The 25,452-nt window shown below is 44.7% G+C and overlaps 1 protein-coding gene across 4 annotated transcripts in view; it reads right to left on the reverse strand.

Moving 5' to 3' along the window:
- Positions 1-412: 412 nt before the first annotated feature.
- MTCL2 (microtubule crosslinking factor 2) overlaps positions 413-25,452 on the reverse strand; it is an 87,650-nt gene continuing 62,610 nt past the window's right edge. For 3 of the 4 annotated variants that reach the window (XM_083443956.1, XM_083443957.1, XM_083443955.1), the window contains exons 11-15: positions 19,452-19,703; positions 18,028-18,099; positions 16,731-16,801; positions 14,382-15,846; positions 413-13,364 (exon numbers count right to left, since the gene is read on the reverse strand). In XM_083443956.1, coding sequence (XP_083300082.1) covers positions 13,215-13,364; positions 14,382-15,846; positions 16,731-16,801; positions 18,028-18,099; positions 19,452-19,703 — 2,010 coding nt within the window. In that variant the 3' untranslated portion in view covers positions 413-13,214. The remainder of the gene's footprint in view (positions 13,365-14,381; positions 15,847-16,730; positions 16,802-18,027; positions 18,100-19,451; positions 19,704-25,452) is intronic. The other variant, XM_083443958.1, reaches the window with a different exon arrangement.

Below are 25,452 nucleotides of genomic sequence, written 5' to 3' on the forward strand. Positions count from 1 at the left end.
ATAGGTTGCTGTTCCAAATTCTTAAAGTGCTAATAAAACATTGATATATAATTTAAAAACAGCTTCGCTGCAGGTAAATTTGCCTGTTTGTTGGTTTAGTGAATTTGGCTCTGTACTGTGCCTACCTATATGTTGACATTTTCTCTATAGCTTTGTTTGCTGTAGAACAACACTGGTGAAGAGACCTAAGTGAGTCCTTCTGAATCACAGAGGATGTCTCTAAAAAATAATGTATGTGTGGGACTCCATATAACAGTTACTACAGCAGTGATATTTCCTGGGTATTCTACCTCTTTCTTTCATGTACGAGTGATAGAATCCTAAGGTACCACAATGACATCAGATGTCAGACCTGAGGTTGAAAGCAACAACATAATGACTACTGAAGTAAAATGACAAAATGGAGACAGGGTTTTTTTTTAATAGAGTTTTTTTTAATGGCTCTTTCAACAGATTTTAGACTCTCATTTTCTACAACAATTCAGTGTAAAACACCCCGAGACCATTTACAAGTGTTTGAGAACTTGGAGTTGTTTTGTTTTGTTTTTTAAAAAATCCAGCTTGTGGACATTGAAGAAATTGACCAGACAGAACCTTTTCAACCTAAAGACTGGAGAAACAGCCACCCACAGAAACCCTTTGCCAAAAACAATAGTCAAGACATGCCCCAATCCAAAGTGAATATTTACAATCCTCTTGGCAAGCGAAGACATTAGTTGACTGGGCACATGGTTGCCATGTTCACACAAAACTAGGTCAGAACATAACAAGAAGGTGCAACTACCAGGAGGGCCAATTTGAATCTCTGGACTATAGCAGCATGGATCACAGCAATAGTGGAAATGGTTTCTCTTCCAAACTGAAGAGCTAGAATTTTGGAGGTGGCATCCAGACACCGTGCAAACAATGGAACTCACTACCACAAAGTGTAATGATGGCCACTAATTTGGGGGCCCTTCTTATTGTGAATTTGTGAGTATTTGTGCTCATGGTACTCTCAACCAGGTAGAGGGAGCTCTGGTACAGCTTTAAAAGGGGATCAAACAGATCTAAGAATATTAACAGCTACCAGTATTGTAGGAAGGATGCTTCAGAATACCAGTGCCTGGGAACACGAGTAGGGGAGAGTTGTTGTGCCCATGTCCTGCTTGCAGACTTCCCACAGGCAGAATGTTAGGCCTTTGGTCTGATCCAGCAGATCTTAGCTGGGAATCATAAAGAAACCATAAGCATGAGCTGCATCCTACCCATAACAGCACAAACAACCCAATTGTTTCCAGAATGTTAGATTAGATGTCCTCTTTTAAAAGAAAACAACTCTGTAACAGGAGCTGGAAAGAACTGAAGACACGTGTGATTTTTGTTAAGAGACACATACCAAACTTTGTGTACGCCCTTCACACTTGATGGGGCATGTTTTTTCTCCTTGGACATGTGCCCCTAGTACAAAATGTAAAATATCAGCTATTTTGTGCTAGCACTGATGACATATTTTGGGAATGTGGCTTTCCAGGAAGAAATGGCTGCCTCCTACACCGGAATATGGACAAAGGATAATTTACAGAGTGGTGCAATGCATAACAAGACAACCCTTTATGCAGTGGGAGTGTGCAATAAATGCCTCCCCTATTGCACAGCACAAGGAGTGCCTGATATGGATGACTGTTAAATCTACCCTGCAGTGTAATGAATGTGGCGTGTTATTTTGATCAGGGCTTCTTTTGAGCTGAAGCCAGGAAATCAGGAAAAGAAGAGAAATTAAGAACTTGGAGAGGAGGGAATTGCCTGCTATTCAAAGCTGTCAGAGGAGTGATGGGAAATATGGAATAGTACCACTACAGGCTAATTTCAGAGAGAAACCGTATCCCTGGAATAACAGAAATGTGTAAGATCTGGAATAAGAAGAGGAAAATGGAGGGGTGCACACATGGGAATGATAAATGTGTGTTTGTGTGTGTTCACTACCAATGAAACTGAAGGAGCACAATCACCAGCATCACAGAGCAGTAAAGAGATGGTGGACCAAATAAGAAATGCAGAAAGAAGAGATACAAGAGCATTTGAATATGAACAAGGGGACTAGTATAAGTTAAAAAAAATCAGGGAGCAATGTGGGACTGGGGAAGCCAGGGTTAAAGCAGAAGGACAGTAGAAAAGCACAGAAGGAGAAAAGGCACAGAGAAGCACAGAGAAAAAAGCAGGATAGAAGTGTTGAAAACAGTAAAGGGCCTGGGAGATGGGGTATTTTGAAGGATAAAGAGAGGAAAGATGGGAGGAACCACAAGAATGTGAGAAAGATAAATGACTCAAGGAGAGTTGAGATGCTTTGTGGAAAGTGACTGATAAATGAAATGAACAACAAGAAAGACCAAAAAGAAAGGCATTTGAGGAAGGGTTGGGAATGTACTCAGGGAGGGAGCAGATGGAAGATAAGGGCAAGGGGGAGAGACAATCAGGACTGCCAGGGCCTCTGGATTGAAATTAAATTGAGGAGCATGAAAGCATGTGATGGGCAGAGGGAAATTGGGATGAGAACAAGGAGACAGGGAAGCGCAAAGTGAATGACTGGTGAACGCTGTGAAAGAAAGAGGCATAAAAGCCATGCACTGCATGCAATGCAGACGTTGAAGTCAAAACAATGAGAAGAAATGATCAAGTGTAAGGAGGGAGTAATGGAACTGTTGAAGGAGATGAGGAAGCACAACGTGCTCTCTGAAAATGTGGAGTAAGTAAGCAAGTAAGCAAGCAAGCAAGCAAGCAAGCAAGCAAGCAAGCAAGCGTCAAAGGTGAAAATGTCAACAAGCCAAAATACATTTCCCGATGAGCAATTATGGTGGCTTAGTAGGATCTGAAAAAGACAAAAACAAGGAGAGCAGAAGATTAAGTAGTTGTCAGACTCTGGAATACAACTGGGAGTAGTGACGCTTGAAGAATTTGGTGGTTCTGAAATCAAAAGACAACTCAGCTTATCTGCACCAATATGCAGATTGGAATCTGGTCTGCTTTGGACTCTACATCTTTACCAAATTCCACAAGTTGCTCTTCTGCCTGGCTTTGCACATTATTTTTAACCGATAATGGGCACTTGGAGTAGCTAGAAAGCATGGCTCTGGCTGTACATGTTGGAAATAGAGCAGCAAATGTCCCTGGGAGAACGGGGATGTGATGATGTGCCATCCTTTCCAGGGAGACTGTTAAGAAGGAAAAAGCATGACTGCACTCTTGGACCCATTGTGCAAAACAAAAAATGGCTACCCCTATGGCAGTTGCCATGTTTTCCCTCATACCATCTCCCTGGGAGGGATAACTTCTTATTATGTACCATTGCTCCCAGGGACACTTGTAGCTCAGTTTTCAATGAGTTGCTCTAGGTGGCTATGACCTGTTTAAAAAGAAGGAGCAAAATGAGCAAAAATCAGCCCTTGGACTACTTCATAAGATAGATAGATGATAGATAGATAGATAGATAGATAGATAGATAGATAGATAGATAGATAGATAGATGATAGATAGATAGATGATGATAGATAGATAGATAGATAGATAGATAGATAGATAGATAGATAGATAGATAGATATAGATAGAATTGGTGCAGATTTTTGGAAGGGTTAGGGATCCACCATATTTCATCTGGAAACTGGATGGAGCAGATTTACAGGTGTATACATGAAAGAAACACAAACCAATTAGGAATGATTCAACCTTCTAGGGAACAATGATTTTAAAGCCAAGGACCATGATTGGTGGTCAAGCAATAATGGATGGAAAGCATATGAGGTGGAAGAAAATGCTAAATAAAAAGTTGCAAAGAGGAACAAAGGGCTGAAGAAAAGAGAAGCAGTGACAGAAAAAGAAAGATGAATGGTAAGGCAAAGGAGCAAGTGGTGATTAGCAGGAAGGAAAAGAAGAGGGGGTGGATGCAGGACCAATTCAGGAAGATACAGAGGGAAGAATGCGATACATAACATACGAGGATTAAAATAATAAAATTGGAACATTGAAATGTGCATGTGAAATAAAAATTAGACATATACATTGCTGGGGACTACAGAGCTCTGTTCACACTGCTGAATTTGCCCCTGCAGTTGTGTACTAGAAATGCAGCCACAATCAGAGAGTCAGTTTACATGTACAGGATCATGTGGTGAAATTTAGTGATTTGAATCAGCCCTGAGACAGCACAGTGGTGCTTATGGTGGAGATGAGGAGTGCCAATGGGACGTCATGCCAAGGAACATAAATCATTAGGGAAGTGGAAGAGGGCTACAGCAACCTTTGCCAACCTGGTGCCTTCCAGGTGTTTTGGACTACAACTTCCTCCAGCCCCAGCCATGCTGGCTAGGGGGAAGATGGGAGTTGAAAACATCTAGAGGGCACCAGGTTGGCAAAGGCTGAATGAGAGAAAGGCAAATAAAGATTAAATGATCAAACAAAAGAAGAGAAGCAACATCAAGAATGGAAGGAAAGCTCCACTGCAAACAAGGAGGTGAAAACGAAGAGGACCTGCCGAAGCAGGGAGGGCACAATTAAAGCAAAACATTGCAAGAAAAGGCCAGCAGAACAAATGAGGCCAAGACTCAGTGCTTGGTGATGCAACGAAGACAAAAGGGGGAAAAAGTGTTTGAAAATCTGTGAAGGGATATTGCAAAATCCAAGGGAATGGGACCTGGTTGAAACATGATAACAGCACATTAAAAATGACGACACAAGAGTTTACCCACATGGCATTCCACTAGACAGACATCACTGTTTAAACAGGGGCACCAGTCACTTAGGCATTTATCATAAACCCGGGCCATGGATCCCTGGCATACACCTGAAAGGGGCAGCAAAAGCAGTCATATCATGGCACTAGCAGTATGCAGCATTGTGTGTATCAGTTTGTCTTGAAAAGATGCCAGAAACGTGTTTAAACTGGGTATGAATAGGAAAGTTAACAGGGTAAGAGGAGAAATGCCTCTCCTTAAAAGTCTAGTCTGAAAGCTAGGATAGACTCTTGTTTCCACTTGAGGCTCTAGGAATTCTTCCCTTACATGACAGACCCCCTTGCTTTTATTCTTTTTAGGGAATGGGAATGGGGATGGTTGTAACAGGAGTTTGGCCATAGCCTGACCACTTCTAAGCTCTAAGGTGGCAACATGATAAAGTGTGAGCACCTGTTGTCACTTGACTCCCTTTTATTAGGCGAGAGGGGAGGATTTCCCTATAAAAGCCAGACAGCTGCAAGTGCTCCATGTTCTACCAGCAGGAGGCATAAAGCTTAGGGTATGGTCTGCTTGTGGTTAGCTATATTTAGGACCAGCGTTCAACAGTAGTGCCATGATGAAATTCCAGAGGAGAAAAAACCCACCCAATGTCAGTAGGTCACCTAGATGCACACCCATCCGACTGATTAATAGTATTATAATATAGAAAGGTTCCTCTTCTTCTAGTTTTGTATGTGATTATTGTGCCCTTCAGTACACACACTGGCCTTATTAGCACACCGTTCAGTGCTACGTACCTGAGTAGCAGTGAGCTCCTCCTCTGCTGCAGTTGCCTAAGGAGATTGAAAGCTTTCCTTTTATTGTCAACAAATTGTAGTTGTTATCTCCGAACCTGGACAAACCATGCCTCACATTATGATTTAGGGAAATAAGCCATCTTCAAACCAGTTACCTATCCTAGCTTGTTTCCCTACATCACAGTTAACACAAACTACAGTTCTCAGTTCAGACATAATGAGTAATGTTGGTTAGCTGAAAATGAAAGCGAAAGTTTTCTGCCTCCTTGTGGCTGAACACAAGAGAGGGAAGGAGGAGCCCATGAGCCTGAGACTCGCTGCTGTTCATGGGTACAGTGCTGAACTATGGTTTAGTAGTAGCCACTTCCTGTGATCTCAGTTTTGTTGTGCTTCAAAAATCCGGCAAACCCATTTTACTATAGCAGGACGGGAAAGGGGGCAGATAAGCGTGTGCGTAATACAGGCATCTATGGCCCTTGGGAAATTTATTGTGTGTACTCGGCCCCAGACTGTTGAAGCGGCAAAGTCCTCACACAATTAATTTATTGCCTCAGTCTCATACGGGAAGCTGCTTATGTGTAAAGAGTTGTAGTGGTGATGACTTAAGAACCCTTCAACACTAGCTAGCTTTCTGCTCTTTCTAAGGCGCCATTTATTTTTCCCTTTACTCGCAAGAGACCAGCTGGATCAGACAAACATCCATCTAAACCGGTGCTGTTTCCCACAGTGGCTAGCCAGATAATTATGGGATGCCCATAAGCAGGGGGTGAAGGCAACAGCTCCCCCCTCCCATTTCCTTTCAGCAACTGGTATTCAGTGACATAGTGCATCTACACATGGACGTTCCATTATGGCTAACTGTCACTGATATAAAGATCCCCATTCACAAATTCATTTAATTGCCTTTTGAATCTAAGCAGTGGCCATCAGCACACACTGGAACAGAGAATTCCATATATTAATTGTGTGTAGGGTGGAGAAGTTTTGTTTTCACCTGTGAGTTGGCATGGGGGGGGGTTGCAGAGAGAGCAAAGAGGTGACAGAACAGATAAAAAGAGTTGGCAGAGTTATCTGTGGGAAGACTGCCCCAGTTTGGGAAGAAATGGTTGCAAACCAGTTTTCTAGCAGAAGCAGGATAAAATGGCAAGCAGAGCTTTTTCAGACAGACCCCTGATCCCTCCTCCCCTACTGACAAAAGCCAGTGTCATGGGCAAATGAAAAATTATATGTAAAGTGCCCCCCAAAAAATCTTCAGGCAGTTGCAATTTTTTGCCGAGTTGCGGGAGAAGGAACTCAAACCTTTCACTGCAGATTGCTGCTCTGCTCAAAATGCCCCAAGTTGCTTCATCCTTATGGTGCTCCAGATACTCATTTATCCTTGTATATATACATCTGGAACTGCTCATGAGGAAAAGCAAGGAGGCAGTTCTGAGCAGGAAGACAGCTGAAATGGAAAGGGTTAAGTATTCTTCCTATGTATTTGACACTCAGAATTGCAGCCTCCCGAGAATCCTTTCTATAAGAATTATTTTTTTCTTATATTTATATGCCACCTTTCACCCATCATGAGACACCGCTCCCAAGGTGGCATACATACATGGCAGTTTGGAGATGGTCCCCCATCCATGCACTGACCACATCCAGACCTGCTTAGTTTCAGCAAGATTGTGGCCTCAACTGCCTTCAGACCATACACAAGTGCTGTGTTGCACACAACTCAGTTCAAAGTAATTGCGCAGACAGAGAGCTAGCATCCCTGCAGGAAGCATGAGAGCAAAGGGTGATGGACAGAGATTTCAGCATGAATTGAACTGGCAATAACTAATAATCCAGCTGTACATTAAGTGCTGCAGGGTTTTACATGGGCTGAGAGCACACATGGGATGCATGGGAATGGAGGAAGACCAAGACCCTCAGCTATGCACAGATTTTCTTGGAGACAGGGGGGAACTAGAAAACAGGACAGGACCAACTTAACCAGTTGTGGGCACAGGAAACTTAGTAGTTGAATTAGCTCCTGTAAAATTTGGATGGAACCATTTTTACAACAGCCAGCCCCCCTAGGGATGCTGATCAGGGTGGCCCAGTTTCTGCTGAGATTCCTTCAAAGCTGTGGATCAGATTGCACCCTCTATCCACATCTCAGGATGTGCTCAGTCACAAGCCTTCCACACCAACCTTGCCAAGGTAAAGCCCAACTGCTGTGGGAATGGAGACATGTTCCTGATTGGAGCATTACTGGCAAAAGGGATGCTGCAAGTTTTCTTTTGCCTGGGGGCAAGAGCTGCTACTTGCTAATGACAAAGTATCTCAGGATCCATAAACTCCAATACTCAAGAAATATCCAGCACAGTTATTTACAGAGTAAGACAAACTTTTAAGAATATACAAATAATTAAAAGGCATTTTTGTCAAAATGGGGGATGGGAATCACAATCCAAAAAGTAGAAGATTCTTTTTAAAAAAGGAGTTCCCAATGAAAATGCTAAAAACCATCTCAAAAGGAAGTATTTACACCAGGAGTTAGCAAGCATGTTTTAACCCCCACTCCCTGCCCACCCCATTTTACAAACTCATGCAAGGAATAGAAAGGGGCTGCCCCAGAAAATCCTGCCCAGCCCTGAGCCGGACAGCTGCCAGTGTCTGCTTTGCATTTCTGCTCTATTGATGAGAATAGACCCAGCTTCTGCCCAGCTCTGCATGTGGAAGATAGCAAGAGCAAGGCAGACCATCTCCGTTCCCCTGGCACAGTAAGGCGCTTGGTGGCGACGGCACAGCCTAGTTGCTACAAGCTCTGCGTTTGCTAGTGGTAACTGAAACACTCACACAGTTGGATGGAGACAGAGAACAAGGCCACAGATGTGATATTTGCATGGATCTTGCTGGCCTGCCAAAACGAAGCAGCTCAGCCACCTAGGAAGAGGCTGCAGCAGCTCACAGGAATCAATGCTAAATCAGCTGTGCTGAATAAGTAACCTTCTTAGCCCACAGCCCTGAGAGTGAATAATGTGAGTCCCACATTATAAGGGGTGGGGGGCTATAATGTGCTTATTGCAGCTCCTGCCTGACTCCATTCCTGGTGTATTTTGCCCCATTGTCTTTCATTAGCTGCACGCTATTTTGATTTTGACTTGCAGTGCTTACCAAGAGTCAGTCCTTATGTCACTTTAAATGTGCTTGCCTACAGAAGCAATAATGCCTTGGGGATGTGGAGGGCTCTTGCACTTTTGCAAGTGAATGCCGTTCAAGTAATGCAAGAACTGGCTTCAAGAGAATCCTATACCTGGCAATGTGGTGCTGGCCCTTTTTTTCCTTTGCTCTGCCAAGGCAGTGTTAGCAGCCTGTCTGTTAAGCCAAGCAAGTATATCCAGGCAATTACCAGCATACAGGTTCTTAGGCTGGGAATGTCTGGCCGCATTCCGCAGAGTTGCTTCCAGCCTCCTCCAGGCCCCTGAAATAATTTTTCACCAGCTCCATATTAGATGTCAGGGCTGATTTTCTCCCCCGAGAATGAGCTAAGTATCCCCGTGAAACACAATCAGCAGATCCACAGACTGTCATACAAGGACAGTGCCCCCGGCTTTGCACCTGCAATCTCATAATCCAATAGGTATTTTTATTTTAGCTCATCTTCTGCCTGCCTCACCTAGCTCCCTGCTCCCAAATTTAGAGAATAGCAGTATTTAAAGAAACTCCTTCGGAGATCAAGGATTTAAAGATACGCTGGTTTCTGTGTCCCTTGGCCAGTGCTCAACATAGCCTGTTGCTGCATCAAAACAGGAAGGAGAGAGATGCTTTCAATGAGCCTTTGCTGGGATTTAGTTTAACCTCACCAGCTATACATTCTGAAGGTGCCCAAAGCACAGGAAAAAAGTATACTAAACTGATCAATTGGCTGCAGGGAATACCAAAGCTTCTGTTATGTAGCCCTGATGTTGTTTTGCTTTTCCTGCTTTTAATGCAAACCAAACAGAGACATCTTGGAGAGCAACGCTATGGGGAGTGAAACTGTTATGTCTCCCTTCAGCTGCAATCCTATGTGCGCGTCTTTGAAAGCAAGCACAAAGAACTCAGGTAGATGAAGTTGCAGGTCCCCCTGAAGCATCTCTGTTGCTAAAAATAGGAACATGGGGTAGAATTCAATACAGCACAATGGAGGTCACTCCATCAGCACAAGCATTTATTGCCCGACAGAATGATCTCCGCTTTCCTCCCAGTGTACACTGCACTGACCTTGCAGAGCAGATCTGGAGGAAGGCATGGGGGGGGGGAGAAGAGCAGGGAGAAGCCCCAATGTGCTAGTGAGAGTCCTTGCACTGGCTTCCGGTGGTGGAATGGGCTAGCTGAATCTGACCCATGGACCTTTAATAATAAACATAATGGACATGCACTTCAGGACAAGGAAGGCTGTAGGAGGATCAGGTGCCCATCACTTGACGAGAAAGCAAGCAGTAGTTTTCTGTAGAGCAAGAGGCACTCTAAGACATGATTCCCAGAGGAATCATCCATTCCCCAAATACCATTTTATGAATGGCTTCTTGGTCTCTTTCAGCTAATGTTTTTGTAAAGAAACAATAGAGCTTACAATTGAAGAAGATTCAGTGGAAGGACCAAGGCAGATTGACTACGATGTGTTAGTGATAAGTGAGCTGCAAATATTTGAGACCAATCAATCAGAAATATTCCTCGTTGGGGATGGGGAGAGATTGCAACAGCAAAACCTCTCAGTTCTAGCTCATATGAGGGCCACTCTAGTCCTTAAAGCAAGGATGTGCATGAAAGTATATGAGAAATGGGATGAGTGGTCTTAGTTAATTCTGAGGAGCAGAGGATAAGGGGCTGAGCCGGATCTCCAGGTGCCAGGGTGAAGTCACCCTGTTCTGCCCAGACCTTTGCCCCTCTCCATGCCTTGGAGAAGCAGAATAATAGTAGGCAAAAATAAGCAAATTTAGTCAGCAGAATTTATTCACTGCAAAATTCAGCTTAGCTTGGTGCAGAATTTAGAAGGGGGAAAAAATTAGCACAAAGTACACCAAGCCATGTCTATGGTCTCTTCAGTTGTAAACATGTCAAAAGTTTACAAAAAATAAAATAAACAATATTTTTCCTGTTTTGCAAGTTATTTTAAATAATATGATGTCACAGACATTTACATTGCTGCATTGCTAATTAGCTACATAATGAATTGAACTTCTGAATTTTATCACACATATGACAAAAACCTAAAACTCAGATTAAAAATACAAATTAAAAATTATGACTTGCAAGGTATCAATTGAAAGTCAGCCAAAATGCATGCAGGTTTCAGAAGATTTATTTTTTTTAAAAAAAAAAAGTTGCCTGCTTGCAAAGATTTGTGGGTTTAAGAAGCTTCATGTTCATTTCAGCTTTCCAAGCCTCTTTTTTAATCTCACTGATAGAGGCGGCTGTGATAATCTTCTCTGCAGACTATAAGGATGACCTGCTGTTTTATAATAATAACAACAAAAAAACTGACCCACTGAGCTTCTGATATGGATCAGTCAGGTTCTACTGCACCTCTAAAGAATATTCCTCCTGAATCATCTCTGAAGGCTGATGTATATTTTTAAACAAAAACTAAAAGCCACATAGTACACAGCCCTTCCATGTGATTATACCACTTCACGAGTGGGTGACGTGGCTAGTTTAAACAATTGCTCACATCATGTGTCCTGCCTGTGGAAAGCGGACATGTCAGAGGTAGAGTGTGTTCTAGCTGATTATTCTGCCTGACATTCAAGTTTTCTATCCACTGGGAGATTTGAGTTGCTTTTTCTCTTTTACATGGACAATCACTCTAACTTCTGATCCCCCAGCTGCATTCTCAAGTGGTACAGTTCCTGAAGAGCCAGCTCTGTTTGGAAGGGTACTTCCAAGGAAGCCAGGGCTTGCTCTCGCATATTGTCCTACCTTTCAGATCACATCCCTGCAGAAGTGTTGCAATACACACAAATCTGTGCTACTGAATCTGGAGGTGGGGAGAAGCAAAACCTGCCTGCTCCCCAAATCCCTCAGCAAAGCAGAAGAGTCAATGAAAAGAGAGATCCTTTGCTGGAGCCCTGAAAGTTGTTTGTATGAGCAGATAATGCACTACACCAGATGCTGAAGGATCCCCATTAATACCTTTTCTCTAGAACAGGGTTGACTCACAGGAACTAGCAACCATCAAAATATTTAGTAGAGCACTGGCAGCAACCATTGGAGAGTGTGACATAGGAGAAGCTCTGCCCTGAGATATGCAGCAGGCACACAACCCCCTGCCTCCCGTGGAACTTGGAATGTTCTGCAGCACTGAAAAGATGGTACCTCTTCTACCCATTCACTGTCTCACCTGTATTTTCATTCTATGGGCTCTGTGCTTGTTCACCTCTGCACTCAAGCAATTTCCTCTCTGTTAAACTATTCTTACAGAGGCAAGTTGATCGCAAAGGGTTTTGAGATTTCCAGTTGAAAAACAAGCAACAACAAATGACAGAAGCAACTCTCCTTAGGAATAGCTACAGCTACCCATTGTGTGGGGTACGGAGAAATGGAAACAGACTGGAATTGTAGACATGGAGGACTCAGCATACTCTTTCTGTGAACTCCTGGTGCTCAACTGCGCCGCAGCAGCCAAGCACAGAGGCTGATACAAAGCAACAATTGTTCTGAGCCATGGAGATGGCATCAGAGGCCTGAAGAAGAAGAAAAAGTCCAGGTCTACTGATGCATTTCAGTAATCGTGGGAAGTTTGATGCACATGGACAGGAAGGCAACACAGACCATGCTTGCATGGCTGTTTCCCACAGGTCAGGTGCAGGAGAACCAGTAGTGCAAAACCGTACTCTTGTTTTATCAAGAGTGTCAGCACTCTGAATAGACCATACTGTGCACCACAGTGCAGGCTGGGTGCATGGCCCAGTGCTGGTATTGTATGCTGGGCACACCTGGGGAAAACTATCCATGCAAATATGGTTGCAGAGCAAATCCAAGGCTTTTCCAATCTACTTGTACACAACGGCCTGGAGCACTTATGCTATGGTGGCATTTCCTGGTGGCAATTTTGCTAGCACCCTCCCCCCGCCCTCTTTCTCTGTACACCATATTGAATGGGGAAATCCTATAGTACAGCTGTTCTGAGAGGAGTTCTTAAGGCTTTGAAACCAGCTGTCTAGTGTTTCCTGAAGGACTGCTGTTTTCCTTCCCCACCCCTAGACCAAGGAAGGGAGGGCCAAGCAGCTTTGTTGATACTGCACTCCGTAATCCCTCACTGTGATGCCTTTTTCACAAAGAAGAGAGATGCATCTCCTCAAACTGGCGACACACACACACTCTCTCTCTCACACACACACCCAATGCCATGGAAACAGCACAGACTGCTTCACGAGACTCTGGCAACGTCCAGCTCTTGTAGGTCATGTTCCCACTGAGGGGGGGAGGGACAGAAAGGTTTCCAGTGACCGAGAAACCACACCTCTAGCAAGACTCTCCCACTCTGCCCCCTGCCCACGTAGCACAGCCTCTGTGCTGCCGGTATCCCTGTTGAGCTAAGGTGAGACAGGAGATGCATGGTGTCACCCTGGGTATCTAAGAGCAGAGCCCCTCATCTGCAGCTGGCTCAGAAGTAGCCAGTCCCAGAGGTGCCGGAGGGACTGGCAGTTCCAGCGCATAGGTTGCTCTTCCATCAGCACGGCAGCAAGCGCAGCCCTCTCACTCACTCAGAGGCCCTGCTTTCTCTTCTACCCGGCTGCCGTCAGAAGGGTGCAGCTTGCACCTGGAAGGGGAGTGGCGGACAGCTGAGCGCGACGGCCGAGCAAAACAGGAAGTCAGCGACTGGGAGCTGCAATCACAGGCCACGTCCTGCAAAGAGAGACAGAAGGAAAGGGTAGCGTGTGAAAAAGGATGGTCAACTTGAGATCTGTCGCAGCGTGGCGGTTAAAGGACATGAACCTTGTTCAAATCTCTCCCCAGCAAGAAACTCCCTACATGGCCTTGTTAAGGTATACCATTATATGCTCTGACCCACCCCCTGCAACAAATCTGCAATATGGAGTTGATAATGCAGTAGGACTTCACAGGGATGATATGAAGATAATGTATTTGAAGCACGACGAATAGCTGAAATGCATCATTAAAAGCCTAGCAACAGGTGAAGTGCTGTTTTTAACTAAATAGTTTAGGACCAGGTTATTGCCTTCTCCCGCACGTACCTGCTTAGAGTTCCCCCTCAGAATGAAGTGAGGCAGGTAATTACCAGGGAGAGGGCCTTTTTGGTAGTGGCACCCTAGTTATGGAACAGGGAGGTTTGCCTGGTGGATTTTTCTGGAGCAAGACATTTCTGATTACCTGTGCCTTGTGTAAGCTGGGCTGACACAGCCCAACCCTCTGGAACATGGCACACACAGGAAGAGGAGAGAGCAGGGAAGTTCCACTTGCCAAACCTGACCCCTTGTCTCTTTAAGTGCTTAGTGGTGGCCAAAGCAATATACGATGGTGGTTGTTGACATCCTTGCTTCTGGCCCTTGAAGTATGCAGTGGACAGGAGATAATGCTATGCTACATTTCAGCTCACAGAAGGGCTGAAGGCAGGGGCAGGTTAGCGGTGGAGAACCTTTTGGTTGGAACAACTGATGTAAATTATACTTTTGTACAGCAGGCTAGTTTCTATACACATACACACCATCCTCTATCCAGGCAGCCAAAAGGGGTTATCAGAGTTCAGATACATTTTAACCATGCGGAAGCACTTGGGGTGTGAAGAAGGGTCAGCAAGGGGTATATTCTGGTTCTGAGAGCCAGGTAGAGAGGCCTGGAAGGCCACATTTGGTCCCCAGGCCTGAAGTCTCCCACCCCTGTCTTAAAGCAAGCAAGCACTACCTCATTGGCAATAATAGCAGAGATGATGTCTGGCTCCTTTAAGGCTCTGTCCTTGCCACCTTGGCCTGGGATGGACAGCTTTGGTTCCTCGCTGCAGCTCTGCTTCAAGGGCTTTTTGTCAAGGACCTTGGGGGCGTTTTCAGACTGCTGGAGCACAACTGAGGAGGAATGCTCCGGCTTCTTGCTGCTGCTGCTGCTGCTGCTGCTGTCTCCTCCTACCGGGTCTTTTTTCTCTGGAGTCAAAGTGGGGCTCTGAGTTCTGCCACACACATTCCGGAAAAACTCCTGCACTATCCCGTACTTAGGAGTTTCTGGCTTGGCTTTGCTTTCCTGGCATCCTGGCTTCCAGATGGACTCTGTGCTCCCAGAATGCTCCACAACATTGAACAAGCTGGACAGGCCGTCGTTAATGTTGCTGAGAACTGGGCTGTCTCTAGTGGTGGTGGAACGAGCCCAGGCTGAGCCATTCTGTTTAGTCTGATGGAGGTTCCACAGGCTTCGGTCCTTGGAGTTGTCCAGCTTAGAAGATGATCTTCTTTGGAGTTTCGGAGAGCCGTACTTGGGGGAGCAACAAGGCCGTTCGATCCTGGAGTGGACTTTGTCCAGAGAGGTCGAGATCTGCTTGCTGCGAACGGATATAAGGGAGGAGCTTCGTGGGGACCAGCTCTTGCTGCTGTGTATGCTGCCCCTGGGCATGTCTGTCTGCAGACCGATGCTGACAGACTGGGTAGTCTGGGTACCAACACTGGCCAATCCCACTGTCTGGCTGGAAGTGCTCTTAACCTTTCTCTCCAGGGAGCTGGAGCGGATAGCTTGCCGGACACAGTTGGTGATCTCCTTCATGTCATCGCTCATGTTGCCGGAGATCTCAAGGTCATGCAGGGAAGGCGGAAATCTGGGCACAGGGGCCACAGCTTTCTCGCTAACAGTATTGCTGTCAAGCAGCTCTCGGTGCTGCTTGGAGAAGTTGCACAGCCACCGGCTGTACATGTTTTCGGAGCTGTCCGATTCTTCCTTGGGCTTGGCCATGGTGAACAGGAAGCCAGGCTCAACCATTATCTTCCCGTCTCTCTTGTGTACTAGGGGCGATTCCAACCTACGTACCACCGGTGGGCTATAATATATGCGGATCCCAGTCTTGTCGGGAGCAGTGTAGCTTCTCTGCACGTGTTTCTGGGCCTGATCCTGCACAGAGAAGCTGCTTGACTGGGTGAAGTTGCATGACGAGACATCCAGCTTCTCTGTGGTCAGGCTCTCTGGCGTGGGCTGCTCACTATTCAGATAGGCACAGTTATTGGGGGCAAACCCTGCAGGGTCCTTCAAAGTGTCAGGCAACACCTGTGTAGCTGGAGAGCCCTTTTTGCTGCGGACGTTGTCTGTGATGACGGGACTGGTTTTGCCAGGAAGATAAGGAGAACAATCAAGCAAACTTTCAAATTCAGACATTGAGGAGACTGACTTGGTCCTGGATAGAAAAGAGAAGGGAGCAAGCACATTTATTAGGGAAGATGTCTTATTTCTATCTCCAGGCTCTGTCCTTCCTAAGTAGAAGCTTTTTCCTGGTTGGGGTATATCTACTTTCCTGCTTCATGGTTCCGACAGATGATGGCCAATTCTCCTATTATTTTCCAAGTCATCTCTTAAGATGACCAGGAAATCAAGAAAAATAGGATGGAAGGCATGCCTTCAATGTCAGAATGGACAAAAGACAGATGGATGCCTGCAGACCTGCCTTTCAAATTTTGTATTCCAAACTTCCATTTGGACATTCTGACATTACAAAGGCTAATGTCTTCTGCCATTCCCCACTATCTCCATTATCCCCTAAGTTATGAGTAGGGTAAATAATCACCTACAGAGAACACAAAGAAGACAGGTGAGGGGAAATAATAGCATACAGTGATTAAAAGGCAATACCATTATCAAGGTAACATGTTTTGTGTTTTCAACAAGGGAGTAGTATAAAAGCATGATAAGAAATATGAGCATGCACACCATTTACTTCTGTCCCTGAAAGATGCAATGAGAGTCAAATAGTTCCCTGGTAATATGCATTTTGTGTATTTACACTTGCTGAAGACAGAGGTATGGAGGCTGGTAAATTATACAGATAGGCTCACATGCAAACAACCAAGCAGTCTATATTTTCAGTCTCATTGTGGCATCAGGTATTGCCAGCTACCAGTTTTGCACAGAGAAGGAAAACATATGTTACCGCACCCCATGGCCTCAATGTGCTTTTCTCTCCAATCGTTAAGCTTGAGTATAGCTAGAGGAGCCGGCTGACTGTTTTCCAGATGGTGAAGAGTTGAAGGAAGAAGCAAAACTTAGAAGCTGCACACAACTCACCTTTTTAAGTTGCTTCCTTTCATGTCTGTTTCGGAAACAGTTTCTTTGTCGGTGATTTTCTCATTGAGAGTCTGAAAGGAACATTAGAGAGGCCTTTTATCATCAGTAGTGCCTTGCAACATCATGGCAGGCCTGGAGAAGCTTAGCTAAAGAGGGCAGAGGGGTCAGCTTCCCAGAGGAATGTAAGGCTTCACTTTGCACTTAAGCAGCAAAAAAGTGCTCTGTGGGGATTTCCCCTAAATTTCAGAATTCAGTGCGATGTCAGGAGCTCAGTCAAAATGCTCATTGCTCTAGGGTCATGGGCAGACAAACTAAGGCCCAGGGGCCAGATCCAGCCCAATCGCCTTCTTAATCCGGCCCGCAGACGGTCCGGGAATCAGCGTGTTTTTACATGAGTAGAATGTGTCCTTTTATTTAAAATGCATCTCTGGGTTATTTGTGGGGCACAGGAATTCGTTCATTATTATTTTTTTCAAAATAGAGTCCGGCCCACCACAAGGTCTGAGGGACAGTGGACTGGCCCCCTGCTGAAAAAGTTTGCTGACCCCTGCTCTAGGTGTTACAGTTTTCATAGAAATGCACTTCAAAGTTAGCTGAAATCTGAAGTGCTATTAAGAGATCAAAAATAGCAATCATGACCAAGGCTAGGATATTTTAATGCATGCAGGTAAATTCAACAGATGCAGCATTCCTCAGCACAAAGGTGTAGAGATGGAAATAGCTGACCCTGTTGAATTTCTGTCTGTCACACAGCCCCTCTCAGGAAACACATTCCTAATATCCTCACCATAAGTAATAAGAGACATGTAACCTATTTAGTGAATGCCTTGCTGAACCAGGAGGAGGTATAGCTAACTCTGTGTCCAAAGAAGAAGAGGAGGAGTTTGGATTTGATATCCTGCTTTATCATTACCCGAAGGAGTCTCAAAGCGGCTAACATTCTCCTTTCCCTTCCTCCCCCACAACAAACACTCTGTGAGGTGAGTGGGGCTGAGAGGCTTCAAAGAAGTGTGACAAGCCCAAGGTCACCCAGCAGCTGCATATGGAGGAGCGGAGACACGAATCCGGTTCACCAGATTACAAGTCTATCACTCTTAACCACTACACCACACAGCCAACCATAGGCATCTAGAATGCTCAGAAGTATCAAATGTGATCATTCCCTTATAATTTGTCCCCAGCATAATTCTACAGCTTCCATTCACCTTTCTGGGGCAAGGTTTTAGTTCACACCCAACACATGTCATCTCTGCCTGAATTTTACAGGTTTGGACAAAGCCGTTCCTGTCCAGCTTACCTCTTTCCAGCTACTGCCATGCTTCTCCATTTCAGAGTTTTTCAAAGCCCAGAGGTCAGCTCCCTTCTGCAGCTGAAAGACAAAGCAATTCTAGTGCTGGGCCTGCACATAAGAGCCAATTTGTCCTCTATGTGGCATTGCTGTGGACAATACCCCCCCCCCCCAGTTTCTAATGAGTGCACTGCAAGGTTCAGCCCCTGCAGGGACAACCCAATGGCATCACAGTACTCGGGGGATATTGGGTGTTCCTTGCAGCACCCACATATTTCTGGCAGAGACACTGTTTCAAAAAAATCAATCACTAATAGAGAAACTGGAGCTTGGGGGCAGATGTGTTGCCTAGGATCCATTTTGATAGAGGGTCAGGCTGGGGATGAGTCAATGAACATTAACTGCTGGCAAAGGAATGTGTTCAATGTGCCACTGGGGGACAGACAGATCTATTCCACCATTGCAGATCACGCAAAATCTGCAGGGGAGATGATAGAGGGTCTCAGGTTTTATTTAGGTGCCTCATTTGTAGCCTACTGATGTCCAAAACACACATGCATCTACAGTAACATAGCTGGTTCACAATTCATGAACCTTGATTTCTCTGCATGGTTTGGGGTGGGATATGTGGTGGTGGAGGGAAGGCGGGGCTTTTGGGTTTTTAACAGCTGTGAGGCAGGCAGAAATGCAACAGGTCAAGCCTCTTCTAGTCTGGAAATTATGGGGAAAGCTTAATATGTTGACACTCTGGCTGCCAGTCAGCTTATTAATTCTGTGTGGATCCCAATTTATCTTTGGGCCTTGTACCCCATCTGCAAAAGAGAAGATAAAATTGCATATAATGCCAAGTGCAGTCAGATTATATGCAAATTTATCTTCTTATATAAAGTTGTATCGAATGTTAGTCATACTCAGCATCACCCAGTAGAATTTTGTTGGAACCTGGAACCAGAAAATCATGTCGGCAGCTCTGCACAAGAGGGGGTTATGTGTACACCGCTAGCGTGTGTGCTGCATGCAAGCACATGCATGTATTCATGGGAACAAGGAAGCCTAGGGGATAGGCATTTGTTGGCCAGCATCATTATCCTGATTCATATTATTATTATGCTTTTATCCTGCCCTTCCTCCACGAGGCTCAGAAGGCATACAGAGCTGTCCTTCTCCCAAACACCTTGAGGAATAGGCTAGTGATAGTGATTGGCTGGAAGTCACCCAGGGAGTTCCGTGGCTGGGCAGGGATTTAAATCCAGGACTGGACTCGACCACAACACTCTGCATCTATACCCACACTTATGCTCATGCAGGGACATCCATTGCTGCCAGCCTATATTGATTCTGCTAAGGGTATGCACATTATATTCACACTTGCTGAAATACTTGCTGAGACTTTGGAGGGCGAGTTGCACCCACACAATGCATTCCGTTCTCACCTGATTTATTTTGTTCTGCAGCTCCTTCATTTGCTGCTCTGCCTGCTGCCGTTCATCCTTGAATCGGTCCAGGAGCTCCAGCTTCTCCTGGTCCCAGTTCTTCTCGCTGATCTGCAGCTGCTTGGTCAGATCCATGACGGCGCTGTACGACTCAGCCAGGAGGTGCTGGTGCTCCTCCCTCTCCCTCTTCAGAGCTGTCTTCCAGTCAGAGAGCGCTCGCTCTGTTAAGCCTTTCCCAGGCTTGGATTCCAGCTGTGTGGGACAAAGGAAGTGGCTGTGTCAAGGAACCCAATTAAATCAAAAGCCGCAGCTTCCTTGCCTTTGTCTAAGATTGGTTATGGGAGACTCTTTGGCTTGCTGTGCCGGAAAGGTGGACAGGTTCAATGGAATATATTCATGGTAGAATTACTGGTTAGGAATTGGAGAGAGATGGAGCACTTCATATCCTTTCTCCAAAGCAGCCAATATTTAACACGGTCAGAACAAGGTATGCCAAAGTAACTAAAAACTTGGTTATGTTCCCCTTTTTCCATTTGGTAAAAATCAGACTTGGGCCACATTCACACCATACACTATGATGCCACTTTAAACAATCATGGCTTCCCACAAACAATTCTGGGAACTGTAGTTTGTTAGAGGTGCTGGGAGTTGTTAGGGGACCCCTATTCCCCTCACAGAGCTACAGTTCTCAGTGTGGATTAGCAAGAAATCCCTCTTCACAGGGAACTCTGGGAACTGTATCTTTATTTTAGGGAAGTGTGGTGGGGAAGAAACAGGCAGTGGAGGAAAGGAGATCAGGGCAGCAGGCAACCATGGTGCTAGCAATCCACGGCTACATTTGACAGCTCTGTGTAGCCAGAATCGGGAGACTGGCCAGCCCCATGATCTCCAGCTTCATCTTTGACAGCCTCCTGGACTGCACAGCTAGCTATCAATTGCAGCCAGAGACTGTGCAGCTGGTCAACCCCATGATCTCCATCTGCAGTGACTGCACAAGTGAAGTGCAAGTCCCAATCTGACTCTGGGTAAGCCTGAAGGGGCACTGTGCTTGCCTTCGATTTGGATTGTTCTCATTCAAGCAGTGGTTCTTGCATTTCTGAGCACTGCTGCTTTAAATAATTACCTATTTCTAGCAGGAATTAATATGAATAAGCATGAGTCCGGGACCCAATGAGACAGCTATAAAGGTCAGCTTTTTAGATGTTGCACATCATTAGTTTGCTTGCAGGAGTATGAACTGGGCTTCAGCCCTTTTTATGGAAGGAGTTACTTTAAGGAGAAAAATACTCAGTTTTCTCAAGGATCAGTACATAGCTGATGCAGCAACCAGCTGTCTGGAAACAGGGAGATAATGGATAAGGTTCCATAACATGAAGGAATGGCTCCCATAACAAATGGAGATCAAGGCCAGAGAACTGTTGGAGAAATAGTTTGTTCCCATAACATACTAACCGCAAACTGCCACAAACAGAAAACAAATTATGATATTCCCCTTTTGAATATGATACATTAATTGCTATTGCTGATGCAGAAGAAATAGAGGATTGTGTATGACAAGCTTCAAAAAATATTTAAGTATAACTTTACGAAAAATACAGAAGCTTTTCTACTAGGGATAACGGACACAGGTATAGCAAGAGAAGATCAGAAAATATTCCTCTATGCCACAGGAGCAGCAAGGATCCTAACTGCTAAAAACTGGGAAAAAGAAACTGTGCCAACAAAAAAGGAATGGCAAGATAAACTGTTAGAGTATATTGAACTGGCCAGATTAACAGGCAATTAGAGATCACACTAGGCAAGAGTTTCAAAAAGCATGAGGAAAATGCAGAGAGTATTTCACAAAAGAGTGCCCTAAAATACATACCTGGACTTGTTTCGATTAATGTCTGCAGGAGACTTTGTGGATATTTAAGTTATAATTAGAATAATTATTCATAAAGGAAACAATTCATAAGTAGTAAATAAGGAGGCCAGATACAGGATAAAGGAAGTCTTTTATTTGTTTGTTTGTTTGTATTGTTGTATGTTATGCTCACTGTATGTTATGTTCATGTTTAATGAGGGTGGATTTGTGTATTGGGGGTGGGGGGTTTGTGGTATGTTGTAAATAAAATTCCAATAAAAATGAAGCTCACCGGAGAAGAAATAGAGGATAGTATTAAATCCTATTAGAGCTTCTTATTTGCTTGATGTTTTGGGAGACACTGCAAAGGCCGATAATACTTCCAGGACTCTAGGTGTCTCTGGAAATCTGGAGGATTTCCTACAGTGCTACAGTGCTAAATCCTACTGAAAACCTCCATGAATTAGCTCCCTCATTTATCTGTATGTAACAGTGACCATGAGGATGACTACCACACTCCTTCAATTCCACTTAAAACATTGTGCAAAAGAGACTGCTGCTTCTGAAGTGTGGTGTGTTAATAATGGCAGTAAAACATTTCTATAGTGGTAAACATCTCCATAGGTAATATGCTTTTCAGAGGTGGAAAAAAGGAGGGAGAAACATGAAATCTGAAATTATTTACGGAACAGAATAGCTCACAGCAACCGTAGAATCTTTAGATGAAACATGCTACTCAAACATACTGATATCAATTAGGACATGGCTAGTACAAGGGCGTTTCATTTGTGGATCTAAATATATTCAATAAAAGCCATGCTGCCCAGCAAACTGCATATTCTGAAAGTGGAAGTATGAACTATAGCAAGGAAGAGCCAGCATCAAGGGACTTCCAAAGCAGACACAGAGACAAATGCCTTGGGAATTATTGGCTCAACAGTGCAATCAATTCCCTTCTGAGCAGGCACGGCCCCCAAATCATGATGCTCAGCAAGTGAGCTCTTGTAATCAGCTTACAAACAGAATACCGGTGTTGTGGTCACCCAGGAGTCAGAGACTCTCCAAAAGTCGTTCCTTGTATATGATGGACAGAAGGTGAGTCGGCAGCCTCTGCCAAAACTGCTTTCGGGTGTCCAGTAACAAGCTAACTGCATGCTGATGCCAAGGAAGTTGGTTACATAACTGCTGTCTGGGAGATTAGCATTAAGGGCAATGAGAATCCTTGGGGTTAACACTTTGCATACTACCCATTGTGCCAGCTGTGTGAGATCAGAGGCAAGCACAACGTACTAGGTGTGCATGCCCCAACAAAATAAAGGCCACAGCACTGCACTTCCAGAGAACAGTAAGCTCATTCTAGGAGCCCCCTTTCTCAGGCCTGCAGGCACTTGACAGCTCAGACAGCTGAATAGGAAATGATTATTCTAATCAGATAATAATTGGACATGTTTGCTGCATTTATGCATAGCAGCAGTTCAGTACAGATGCCATTCTGGGTGAGTAAACAGATAATGGGCATCTGGGGGAATCCATGTAAGATCTAATAATGGCATCTCCAGAGCAAAGTACCAGCAAGTGGGTTATTACTTGAGACTTCATTATTATAACCCTAATGCATCTTCATGCAGCTGCTGAAATGAGGCTGTAATAAAAAGAAAGTAGCATCAATTTACAAGGGCTCAACCACGAGCTGCCACCTCATTGTATAAGTAAGTGGAGAGATTATGACAATGAAGGACTAATGCGTCAGCAGCTCTATTCCTTATCCCCACCCCCACCCCCCACTTGCCTATTCAACGGCAGAACAAGGGTGCAGAGGAGACACACTAGGAACAAGAAATGCTCCTGGATTTGCAGAATGACCGTACGCAGTGATATCTTGGTTATAGCACTACTTTTATCTTCTAATGCTATGCTGGAAAACCTGTGGCTCTCCTGGTATTGTTTGAGTCCCGGCCTGGACAATGGTAAGGGATGGTGGTAGCTGAAATCCAACAACATCTGGAGGGCCACACATTCCCCATCTCTGTTCTAAGGACTCACCCAGGCAGCAGTTTCTACATTTCTTGGGCATTTTTTCTGCCCTAGGATAATACCATGCTTAGCATAGGGAGTCAGCTGCGCACACTGTGCAAGCCGAGTTCCTGGTGAAAGCGCATCCTGTCCAATGCCAGTGCAGGACGAAGTGTTCCACATAGCGCTGTTGCAGGGGGATTGCATTCCCAGTTCCATTTGGACATGCCCTAGAAAACTATTCTAGTAGGTGCAGTATCTGTTTTATCACAACATTTATCAATTGTCTGGGCACACTGAATTTGTTTCTGGTAACTGCAGCTTATCTGCCAACTTATAGTCCATTATCAAACTTTGCTATCTGGGTGAAAAGCCAAATACATGAGTAGAAGGCTCAGGCAGTGCAGTCTAAACACTTTTATGTGCTTGCAAAAATTACCTCCCCCAACTCCCTGCCCAAATTCCTCAAACTATTCAATGTTTGGCATGTGAATTGCTAGCAACCTAAAAAGCAGGAATCTCCCAGAAGCAGAAGCTGGCATGTGTTCACTACATATAAGGCTACCTGTGGAAGAAGTGGGTCAGATTTGTTAGGTTGGGGAAAAACTGGGAGCCGGCTGCCTGCTCTCCTCCAATACAATAAGCGTCTATGTCTGTTTTCTTCTCTGAGGAAGTTATGGCAGGTCTCCACTTGTTGTATTTGTTCGGCTAATACTTCAAATAGATAAGCTGTGCATAATCTCTGATCTGTGTGAACATTTATTCATGCAAGCCATCAACTTGTAATTTTTTGTGGTTGCATTTTTTGTAAGTGTACATTTTTAATGCTGTGTCTTAGATTGTTGTATGCCAGCCTGCGGTGAATTATGATTAGTAATACTAGTACCCCAGAAAGTTTCCAATCAGAGACTGATCAAGACCTTCAATTAGTCAGCCATGCTGGTGAGAAGGAAATCCCAGCTCATGGCAGCTCCTCCTTCTATGTCATGATGAGAGAGTAAGGTTCTTTGGTATTAGTGCACAAATAAGAATGGATTCAGCCTCAGTTTAACAACTGCATCTCATTCCATGTTGGGGGGGGGCATGGAATCAGTTTGGCAATGTAAATATACAAATCTATAATTTGAATAGGTGTGTGTGTGTGTGATATTTTGGCAAGGCCTGCCCATCAAGGCCTATAGATTTGACTCCTGTTTGGATTGTTCATCGCTGTACCATGAGCCTTACACTTCCTTAGTAATGTAACTCAAATGTGCTTGCTAGGCTTTGCTGGAAGGGGTGAATCACACCTATAGTATTACAGTGGTACCTCGGGTTACATATGCTTCAGGTTGCATACGCTTCAGGTTACACACTCCGCTAACCCAGAAATAGTGCTTCAGGTTAAGAACTTTGCTTCAGGATGAGAACAGAAATTGTGCTTCAGCAGTGAGGCGGCAGCAGGAGGCCCCATTAGCTAAAGTGGTGCTTCGGGTTAAGAACATTTCAGGTTAAGAACGGACCTCTGGAACAAATTAAGTACTTAACCCGAGGTACCACTGTGTCTCCTGCTCAGGAGCATGTTCCACTTCTCTCAGTGCTGCAAACCACAAGTTTCTCACAGTTCAGCTTGACCAGAGCAATCAGTATTGACCCCTACAACCCTGAACAAGGACAAAATTTCTACCAATTGCCTCTGAACAAACCTATTTCCCCAAAGACCCTGGGTAAGGTACACATAACGCTGCGTCTCTTTCCTTTCATCTCAGTCAAAGCAGGGAGGGAGGGGAATCAATAAAATGCATGAATAAAGCCTGCTTCAATTGCTGCCATTAAGATTCTGGTGATGTCAGTAATAGAAGCTAAAATAGAAACAGCTTAAGAGCTGCACCCAAATTCTTCATGTGGTGCTGATCACTTGGCTGGCTATAAGATGAGTATTTATAGACAAGAGCGATTGATGCTGGAAGGCAAGGTGGGGCCAAGCATGTGCCTTCCTTAAGGGGAAAGCCCACAAAGCAGATATTACTACGACAATGGAATGGCCCTTTGCCCACCTAAGAAGACAGATCGTCAATAATAAGCCGAGTCATCACCAGGAATCTTGTGAGATCAATTATCTTGATGCAAGCTTTGAGTATATTCCAAAAGGGAACTAAAAGT

Source organism: Podarcis tiliguerta (assembly GCF_965153285.1).
Source record: "Podarcis tiliguerta genome assembly, chromosome: 6".
Taxonomy (NCBI): Eukaryota; Metazoa; Chordata; class Lepidosauria; order Squamata; family Lacertidae; genus Podarcis; species Podarcis tiliguerta.